General features: G+C 37.6%; 2 protein-coding genes across 2 annotated transcripts in view; one reads left to right on the plus strand and one right to left on the minus strand.

The window, feature by feature from the left end:
* The window catches only part of LOC144438423 (uncharacterized), a 349,033-nt gene that overhangs the window by 133,069 nt on the left and 204,492 nt on the right, over window positions 1-11,472 (plus strand). The gene's annotated exons all lie outside the window — the stretch shown is intronic.
* Window positions 389-6,565, minus strand: LOC144438950 (phospholipase A2 isozymes PA3A/PA3B/PA5-like). Its single transcript, XM_078128179.1, has 2 exons — window positions 6,330-6,565; window positions 389-2,059 (listed from the first exon to the last, which is right to left on the minus strand). The coding sequence occupies exons 1-2, from the start codon at window positions 6,409-6,411 to the stop codon at window positions 1,599-1,601; spliced, it is 543 nt and encodes a 180-aa protein (XP_077984305.1). The 5' UTR covers window positions 6,412-6,565; the 3' UTR covers window positions 389-1,598.

The following is an 11,472-nucleotide window of genomic DNA, read 5'->3' on the forward strand; positions in this document are numbered from 1 at the left end:
TCAAAACTCATGTGACACACTTCGGTTGTGAATTGATATATGCAACGCAATGTGGAATTTAATTCGTATGTCTCAAAACTCATGTGACACACTTCGGTTGTGAATTGATATATGCAACGCAATGTGGAATTTAATTCGTATGTCACTATAAACTTACGTGACACTAAGAAGAAAAGTATTGGTGAATAATTATGCTTGAAGCCCCAAGAGCTGAAAAAGGTCACTTTTAGCAGAAAACCACGAAACATTAAACTATGCAAACACTTGTACTGCGTCGTTTGTCGACATAATACCAGACTGAGAGGAACACATGCATCTAAAAAAGTGAACATGGTAAATGTTTATTGTAAAAAATGTGGTAGAAACACATACAGGAAAAAGTTGAGGTTATGAGAGGATATATCATATTGATCTTCATACAAAAAGGATTCATGAAAGAATTTATTGAACATTAACTTGTATCCTCATGTATTACATAATATTACATGTATTCATTATATCAGCTCGAAAATATTGGTTCTTTAATTGAATACTTTTTCAGATCCGTGTTACACAACGATATTTGAATTATTCATATTATATTATTATTATATCATTATTGTAAATTAAAAACAATAAGTAGTGGGTTAAAGGCTCGGTTTTCGTTTTATTTCAACGCTCGTAATAGTTTGGCAACTATACATGCATAGTTTGTGCATACATTTGCTGCAGCTACAGTCAGTACTAGAACGGTTAGATGTTGACAACATATTTACACCTTTGAACTCATGGGTATATCACAACTATTAAAATCTAAAGATTTCGGTCATCACTAGCTTTCAGCATTTGCATATATATATCACACACTGCAATTGCTTTACAGTTCGTTTTATTTTAGTGTTCACTTGGCTCTTACAACCAATAAGATACTGCACGTCACCTCAGACCACTATAATAGTCTGAGACGTCACACACTTTAAGATGGCAATATTGAATGAATACTGATTTTTTTGCGACATTTTGTGTAAATGAAATGTACTTGTACGTACTACCATGCAGATATCAAATGCAAACATCAAAACATTGGCACCTGCATGTCTGCATCTAGTTGCAGTATGGTTTATTTCATTTAGTGTGCAATGGCAATCTTGCTATCTTAAATTGTACAATATGCGCTTCTTAGAGGTTTTTGCTTCAAGTGAAAAATAGCCAGTGAACACTAGCATGAAACGGGTTGTATGCATCATGCATAGAGGCGAACCACAACTAAGTTAAAGAAGAACGATACGTTTAATTTATCTTTGGTATTGTGTTTGCAATTAATATTTTTACGGAAACTGGTAGAATTAGTTATAATCGAGAGGCTTTCTTCAATTTTGTTGTTATGGCAACAGTTGGTGGGAATATTGTGTGATTGAATTGAAGAGTTTTGGTAAATAGCTGTGTTATGGCAAAGACTTCGGCATGGAACTCAAGAAACAAAAGTTGTTAATATTTTTATTTCATAATTATTTTAAAAGCCTCTCGGCTACAGCTAATATGTTGCTGCAACTATTCTAGTTTATTGTCAAAGTCCATTCAATATAGAGATGATGGTGGTGGAGAACTGTTGCAATTCATCAGTATTTCCCGTTGTAACTTTTATCGAACTTCGCTTTCACCCCATCTCCTCTTCTGGTACACGCCCAGCCAAACCAACCTTTTTCGAGACAAACATCTTCAACGTCAAAATCCAAACACGGAACTTGAAGCTCGTTGAAGTAAAGTTTACCCAGATCTCGGGAAACCATTGTGTCGACTTCTTTCAGACAGCTGTAAAATTCAAGATCGCATGCACAATCACTGACGGTATACGGTAGTGGATTGAAAGCGAAGAAATCTGTTTTAAATGCTTCGATGTATTTCGTGCAGTGGTCGTGTGTACGGCAGCATGTGTCTGTGCCCGCGTATTCACCCAGATCGTCGTTGTTTTCGGCAACGTCGCCCTTTCCGCACCACTTCGTACCGGGGTAAATATAGTTAGCCATGTCTCTTCTCTGCCTCCTCAGGATTTCTTCCTGCGAGGATGTAATACTGGGGTCTGCAAAGGTGAGGAGAGAGGAAAATATTTCAACACTACATACACGTAACATATCGCAAAACGTCCCTATGAAATTGTTTTAAATTGGGTAACTTTTTAAAAGATTCACAATCGATAAATATTAGACCATCACTAGAAATGTTTCATATTGAACTCATTGAACAAGAATGACATGTTTTAAGCGCTGGGATGAAGGGTTGGGTTGGGTTGGGGGGGTTTAGCAGGCGACGACAGGTCACAAATGAATGACACACTGACAAGGAAGGACTCCGGGAAGGACAACGCCAATAACTCTAAAAACAGTACTAGTGTTAATGTTTCCAAAGATTGGCAGCGAACACGATATATTGTACATTGGGAGGGGTCGTAAATTCAACATCCTATTAAACAAACTGTAGCACCCCCTGGAAATACTTGTCGTCCAATGAAATACATCGCTTATAAAATATACGCATTGTGTTTTTTTCCCGCTCAAACAATGACACCGATCTGGTATATTTAATCTTGTTTACGTCTTTGACATATATAGTCAACAGAGCTCAACCGTACACTTTACTTACAACAACAAAAACAGAATGGAAGTCGATGTAACTGTTAATTTTCCTATCGTATGTAATTTTTGAGAGAAAAATAAATGAAAGTATTTTTGTTCCGCAAGATACCTACATAAGCTTACAGCTCTTGATCTCTGTGATCTTGATGACGTGAAGTTTGGTGAGGTGTAATTGCCGCGAATCCGCCTCATGCCACAAACTGGTCGTGCATTTGTTTGGCCACCATTGTGACTGAGGAGATGTGCCTGAAAACTCAAGGTGTAAGCATATCGTTTGGTGCTAATTGCAGTAAATTAAGGCGACAATTAAACAGCATTGTTGGAGGAGTTGGCACTGGGTCCCTTAAATTTCGGTTCTCAATTTCATTTCCTTTTTAGTTTAAGTTAACTAACTACCACTTTCCGAACAACTCGGAAATGCGAAATGGCACAAAACCCCGGCACTGGATGGGTACGTACATCAAATTCATGACCCTCATAAATACACATATACAAGAAAGACAAAAGCAGTCAAAGTCATCATGTATTGAGTACATCAGGATTGGATTAAATCACGCCACTTTTTTTTACAGCTCTTGTTACCATGCCAACTATCTGGCCTGTTCCGACTTTGTTTAATATGTGGCTAGAGGTAAACGAACTCTCTCGTATGGCATGATGTCATCGAAAGTTCAGTAACACCTCAAATTAGAGTAACCGATTTATAGATGACGATAACAGTCAATAACTCAAAAACTGGGTTATTATTTCACTGAGCTACACTTTTCATAACACAGCAGTAGAACCTAAACACATAAACTATTGACAAAGAACAGGAATGCGTTGTCGTTAGTCGATGCAAAGTTCGATTTTTTGCTAACTGTGCCCCGTTGACTGAACACGTGTAGCAGTATTTTTGTACCGTGATGTATGAAACTGGTTGTTTATTACCCGACCGGATGAACGCTATTGGAAGCTTTCCGCGATTGTATGCAGATAAACACATCGTACCATTCTACGTTGTTGACCCCAGTGTTCTGACCTTACAGGAACACGACAGCTTAGTTGACTAAGTGTTGACTGGACAATAGCAAATCAGTGGCGTGAGGTAAACAGTAAGTTTAGCTACGACAATAAATAAATCTTAAAAATTTGGTTACAATTATGGTGCTATCCAACTGTAAACGGTTTTTTTTCAACACGTATTTTTTTTCTACATGTTTTTGATAACACTTGTTTATGTGGTCATGCAGAAACGTAACGTGGATTTCATAGCACACCGATTCGATTCATTTTGGCGGCTGTACGTAAACCATTGATGTATAGATAGTCAATCTCCCCTCATACACCCATGCTTAGTCCTGCTTGCAGATCGAGTAAGTTGGGACTCGATTCTGACATTTTACAGGAAGGGATAATGTCAGAATCGAGTCCCGACTTACTTTAATTACTCCGTCTACTATAAAAGCGGGACTTCTGCCTTGTCTGCAAGCAGGTACGTGTATGTGAGTGTATTCGTACACTATTATCACATCATCACATCGTCGCAAACCGCAGCCTCTTTTACGGCACCGTTCAGTTATTCCGTAGCAAGGCGGAAGAAATAACAGCTCTGGTTTGCGAGAATGTATTATCAGTGTCACCGATATTCCCCTTCTACACAAAAGTGTCTTTGCGCCAATGACTATAACACACTGAATTCGCAACAACACCCCATAACAATATGCACGTGGTTCACACAACTTGGTTTGAAATGACAAGACCCCGACAAGTCTCTGCACCAGTGTTTTAGACAGTAGAAGGTCATAGTGATCACACCATATTACGCAATGTCAATATCAGATCATAAAAAGGGGGCAACTATTGGAACATTTTATATTCACAGACTGAAAAAAAATATTTCGCATAAGTATAGAGACTGCTAGTCACCAAGAGACAATTCATTCTATAATTGAACATTTTACGGTTGACCGCAATGTTTGCTATGCAATACACTACAGTTCATGCACTAGTACTTCGCCGTAATTTGAACAGATTTATTAGAATTTTTTCCTCGAATGTATTGTAAATCCTAGGTAGGACATCACAATCGCATTATCTTACTGTGAGTGTGCCTAACTGACACCGATACAAATTACGATTTTACACTTGGTATTTCAAAACACTGACAGGAAAAATGTTTAATTTCATTTTGAGAAGCGACAGATTTTAAAATGTTTTATACCCTAGGCTGTCACAATGTTGACACATTGTTTGACATGTACGGGATTAACAGTCCTCTATCCGAGCTAATATTAAAGTTTGTTTTGAAAAAAAAAATATCCATTTTGCTACAGGATGTTCGTTAAAGTGACTTGAAAACAAAATGTTAATGATGAATGGGAAGTTTCCTCTGCAGGAGACCTACATGTAGCCGAGGCCGAGGGAACGCGGCTCATCGTCCTCCAAAATTTCGCATCTCGCATCCGTCCTGCCAAGTAGCCACTCGTAAAGCAAAGACAGGCAGGCAGACATGTGAGAATTTGAATTCACTACTGGTCTTGAATTTGAGAAAAAAAATTACAATCTACGAACGACTTGCAGTCATAATTTGCTGTGTGAAGAAGAGTGCAAGTCAGATAACACATATTCTGAGTTCGGCGGTAAACCCAGATGATGCTCATCTGCGTGAGGGTAGTGCCAAAAGCACAACAAATCGTCCAATTCCTTAGGTTAAAGAATTTTACACTAATCCACATAGTTTCATGACGTCACAAACACCATCATTGAAAGTGTTCCTCAAGCACAAAACAAGGTTTACTTTTTATTGATTATTTCTATCGATTTCTGGATGGATGGTAAATATAAACATGTCAAGTGGTCTTGACGATAGACGTTTCGGTAAAAACGCTCAGATCACGATCGATGTCCGACATTTTGTGCGAAAAGTAACCTATGTGTAGTCTTGAAGGACGAGCGAAAAAAAAATGGCAGCTGGGATAGCAGAAATAGTGTTAGTAAGTTTAGTCCTTCAGGTTTACAGGTAGGATATACGAAAAGAATCGATTAGGGTGGAGAGGTTGTAATAATGTCTACTAAATTACAATGATTCTATTGATCTTACATTTATGGTAGTCAATATGGTTGCAACATTTTCTAAATCTACCATGACTAGGCAAGTGGTTTATACCTTCAAATTTATCTTGATTGTATCAACAAACACATTTCGTCTACATTGTTTATGAAACCACCTCCATCTTTGCATTAGTTTCACGTACACATATGCATCACGCTAACGATACGGTTTAGTACTTTTAATATGCACGTAACCGTGAAGCGGCAAGGGGGTACGTATACTCTGCCGTGAAACAAATCAGACATGAGAGGGCACGGCGACTTTCAACGAAAACATGACACGCTGGTTAGCTCGGACGAAGTCACGCTTGACATTTACCTCTCATGATGCTAAAAGCCTTGACAAAGTGTTGATATTCACCTCTCATGCTCTGACAAAGTGTTGATATTTACCTCATGATGCAACTAACCCGGACAAAGTGTTGATATTTACCTCTTATGATGCTACTAGCCCTGACAAAGTGTTGATATTTATAATTTACCTCTCATGCTCTGATAAAGTGTTGATATTTACCTCTCACGGTGCTACTAGCCCTGACATAGTGTTGATATTTACTTCTCATGATGCAACTAGCCCTGGCAAAGTATTTACCTCTCATGCTCTGACAAAATGTTGATATTTACCTTTCATGATGCTACTACCAGTCACGACAAAGACGAGACAGATGAACGACAGGAGGAGAAGGAAAGCGGCGATCGTATTCATGATGCTCGCTATCTGCTTGACACTTCGGATCTAAGTTGAGACGGTGGTGCGATGGTTGCTTCACACGATGTTCAAGTTTGTGGGCCCAAGACGACACTGCAAATAAAGTCTCAACAGTAAATAACTTATTATATTGTAGAGGGGACTCGTGACAAAGGCGAGGTTGACAAACTTTTAGCCTACTCGGGGGCGTCAACTGAGGTCAACGAATGTTAAATAAATTGAAATCCCGGGGGTACACCCCTATGAATTTGAGTAGCCACGTATGCGAGTCGCGAAAATGAATCAAGCAAATACAGCAAAAGTTCACAAAGTGTAAAAGAAAGGTCCTCCACTAAAGCCTGCCATACTACAACATAGTTTATCTTTTATGAATGAAAGTGTGGGTCTTCATTCTCAAAAAATTCGAATTTCTTTTACGGTGTACGTCAGACACGTGACCTAATTGATAACCCCCCGGTCATAACATCGTACGATGTGTGTGTGATCATCGTACATCAAAGTTGTGATGATCAATTACGTCTACTATGGGCGACCGCTGACCTATGAACATCAGGTGTTTCCTAATGAGTTATTCTAAGATAAAGACACCAGGCCGAATGTGAACACACTTTCGTATTTTTTTGTGTATGTGTTTTACCATTTTTAAAATGATACGAAGATTGACTAGCGTGATGTGTTCTTTGCTTCAAAAAAAAGAATCATACGACAAAACATTTGTAAAAAAGAAAGAAGAAGAATGCAACTAAAAATATAAAAAAAATATAAAACTAGTTTTGACCAAACCGATATAGTATGAAAAGAACACCTGCAAAAGTACTGCCTTGGCCTGCCTAATGGCCGTTTCTGTGACTACCCTACATTCGTTGATTTTTTTTCTAATAAGAACAGCTCTATACGAAGAATAAGAACGAATGTAATGGAGCCAAAGATACAGTCACGCTCAGATATTTCTGAAGAGTTCTGAGTCATGTTCGTAGACAGGAAGAATTTCTTGGGATGGTCACTTTATTTTTTATTCTGTCGGACAGTCGATCCATTTTAGCAAAGTTTGATAGCGTCATAGTCTTGATAAAGTGACTGTCTTATTGTATGTATGTATGTATGTATGTATGTATGTATGTATGTATGTATGTATGTATGTATGTATGTATGTATGTATGTATGTATGTATGCATGTATGTATGTGTGTATGTATGTATGTATGTATGTATGTATGTATGTATGTATGTATGTATGTATGTATGTATGTATGTATGTGTGTGTATGTATGTGTGTATGTATGTATGTATGTGTGTGTATGTATGTATGTATGTATGTATGTGTGTATGTGTGTGTATGTATGTATGTATGTATGTATGTATGTATGTATGTATGTATGTATGTATGTATGTATGTATGTATGTATATATGTATGTATGTATGTATGTATGTACGTATGTACGTATGTACGTATGTACGTAATGTGTATGTATGTATGTATGTATGTATGTATGTATGTATGTATGTATGTATGTATGTATGTATGTATGTGTTTTGTGCATCATTGTGAGCGTGTATGAAACCATGTATAATATTATATACCCTCGTATAGCGTCTTCACGTATTCTATTAAAATTATTGTATTACAGTTCAATCGCCATGTCATTGTTTACAGTGCTAACAAAATACATGTATAATTCGCTTGCGACCATTTCACTCGCCTACCGATCTTCAATTGTTTTTCAATTGAGAGAGAGAGAGAGAGAGAGAGAGAGAGAGAGAGAGAGAGAGAGAGAGAGAGAGAGAGAGAGAGAGGGGGGGGGCAGGGAGGGAGAGCGAGGGGGCAGTCAGATATACACACACAGACCGCCCGACAGTCAATGAGTGAGTCAGCGGGAGAGAAAGACAGACAGAGACAGAAACAAATCTAGAGAGACGGAGAGGGAGGGGTAGACAAACAGCCAGATACAGACAGAGGCAGATAAAGGAAACAGAAAGATAAACTGTCGTACATGTAGAGAACGACATTAATTTATATAAAAACCTTATTCAGGGGAATAATAAACATCAGCTAAAACTTTGATAACATTTCTCCCAACCTCAATATTCAACCTACCTTTCAAAATAGGGATAACATGCATTCTTGATTGGCGACTTGAACACCAATGTACCATCGTATAATGTTGACAAACGTGTATATATGCGAAACCCATGGATAACGGTACGTATTGCGGATGGGGGGGGGGGGGCGGTAGAGGGGAAAAGAAAGCTCTCACTTTTAATTCGCCCAGTAAGGTCCATCCTTCCGTTCAGGGATGCCTGTATCATGCTACCAATTTAATTTATGTTAGAGGTCTAATTTGGCAACTGTATAAGTTAGTAATATCATTGATAAAGGCACTTACCCTATGTGGAGGACCGATAGCTAACGTGGTAACTAGTTGGAGTGACATGATTGGCTGTCATCGAGGACGCAATGCCCAATCGGATGCCTCGTTGTGTTTATCATTTATATTTTTGAAAAGACAAGCACCATACATTGTCCATTTTGACGATCATTCTGACCGCCAGCCTCCACCCGCTCAAATAAAAGGTCATCATAGTTTTCAAAGTTTGCGAAACCATTATATTACTGTTGGATTTCAATTTTTACAGGTGAGAGATGCTATGAGTAACAGTGAGAAGGCGCTATTTCAACACTGATCTTATAACTGCATACTAGTATAGTGGGTTGGCTATGATACATAAACATAGAAATAAACATACGAATATAAACAGAGAAATATATTATATGTACAGTTTCAGCTTGAACGACAAAGATGGAGATAATTTTTAATATACAAAGTGTAGTATGGACATGCCTCGACTTACAGGATCACTATAGCTTTACAATAAACCTACTAATCGGAGAGAGAGAGAGAGAGAGAGAGAGAGAGAGAGAGAGAGAGAGAGAGAGAGAGAGAGAGAGACAGACAGACAGACAGACAGACAGACAGACAGACAGACAGACAGAGACAGAGAGGGAGAGAGACAGAGACTTACACAGAGAGACTCGGAGGCTTACTGAGACAAAGAGAGACATACAGATAGAGACACCGATAGACCAACCGACAGACAGACAGACAGACAGACAGAGTCAGTCAGTCAGTCAGTCAGTCAGTCAGTCAGTCAGAGACAGACAGACAGACAGACAGACACAGAGACATACATACATACATACATACATACATACATACATACATACATACATACATACATACATTTTCTTTCTACCTAAATTCAGTACTAGTGGACGCATATTTGTTCTAAACCAGTTCATTACAAAATACCGAAGTAAAGATAAATACATTTTTGCTTGCTTTATAGACCTGAAAAAAGCCTTTGACTCAATTTGGCATGAAGGGCTTTTCCACAAATTGGTACTCAATGGCATAACAGGACGTTTCTATAAAGTAATAAAAGGTATCTATTCAAACGCAACTGGATGTGTTAAGACAAAAATGGTCTGACCTGCCAATTTCCAATACAGAGAGGTATTAGACAAGGGGATGGCCTCAGCCCCCTACTATTTAATATCTATGTAAATGATATTAAAAGACAAAATGATATGTCAACCACCACCAACTCTTCTAACTAGCAGGCTGTCTTGCTTACTATATGCTGACGATTTAATGTTACTATTGGAATCAAATGCTGGTCTACAAAATGCCCTCAATGCAGTCGAAATCTTCTGTGAAAGATGGCACCTAGATATAAATATTGCCAAATCAAAGATCATGATTTTCAAAAAGTCAGGAAAATGCTTAAAGAAATTTAAATTTTACATAAACAAGCAAGTACTAGACTGTGTTCCTTCCTACACGTACCTTGGAATAAAACTGATCACTTCAGGGTAACTACACAGGGCACAAGATGACCTAAGATATAGAGCACTGAAGGCACTGTTTAAACTAAAACAAGACCTGTTTTTAGAAACAACTATCCCCATCAAATTACATCTTAAAGTATTTGATGCAGTGGTGAAGCCCATTCTGCTATACTGTAGTGAGGTTTGGTCACATGAAAACATAAACCAGTCTCAAAACCTGATGAAACTCTCAACTCCCATGGAAAAACTACACATAAAGTTCTGCAAATTCCTACTAAATGTAAACTGTAAAGCATCCAATACAGCTTGCCTTATGGAACTAGGTCGCTACCCCCTACTAGTATCTGGCCTGACACAAATGTTCAAATATTGGCTAAAGATCTCAATACAGATCAGCAATATCAAAATTTAGAATTAGTGCACATATTTTACATATAGAAACTGGAAGATACACAAACACCACCTTATCAAGCAGGACATGCCCTGTATGTAAACAAGGTGAAATAGAAGACAAGGAGCATTTTTATTACGCTGTACAGGATATCAAAATGAAAGGAAAGAACTCTGGGATAATGAGAATTTCATAAAGATTCTTAAAGTAAAAGACAAAAATACATTAGTTGAAATAAGCAAATTTATTGAACATGGATTCAAAACTCGACAATGTCATTTGAACAAAAATATACCAGCTGCCTCGTGATATACATTCGACAAATACATTTACTACTTTTCTGATTACAGCTGGCCTCAGAGGCTCATCACTCTCTGTATAACAAATATGCTGTGTTGATTTTCACATTGTGAAACTACTTTTTTTTGTGTGTGGTCAATACAAGTATTTTTCTTTATACTTAAATTGTATCGTACTGATATCTGGTAATATAGATAAGGTTACAATAAAGTTTATTATTATTATTACATGCATACATACATACATACATACATACATACATATTACATACATACATACATACATACATACATACATATTACATACATACATACATACATACATACATACATACATACATACATACACACACATACATACATACATACATACATACATACATACATACATACACACATACAAACACATACATACATCAGACATACATACATACATACATACATACATACATACATACATACATACATGCATACATGCATACACACATACATGCATACATGCATACATGCATGCATGTAGA

Source organism: Glandiceps talaboti, chromosome 8 (genome assembly GCF_964340395.1).
Source record: "Glandiceps talaboti chromosome 8, keGlaTala1.1, whole genome shotgun sequence".
Lineage (NCBI taxonomy): Eukaryota > Metazoa > Hemichordata > Enteropneusta > Spengelidae > Glandiceps > Glandiceps talaboti.

What these genes read in the sequence shown, in the direction of transcription:
- LOC144438950 (XM_078128179.1), bottom strand. Translation starts at nt 6,411, where the DNA reads ATGAATACGATCGCCGCTTTCCTTCTCCTCCTGTCGTTCATCTGTCTC. An exon ending in TGGTAGTAGCATCATGAAAG is followed by an intron (nt 2,060 to 6,329) that starts GTAAATATCAAC and finishes TCACCTTTGCAG; the next exon opens with ACCCCAGTATTACATCCTCG.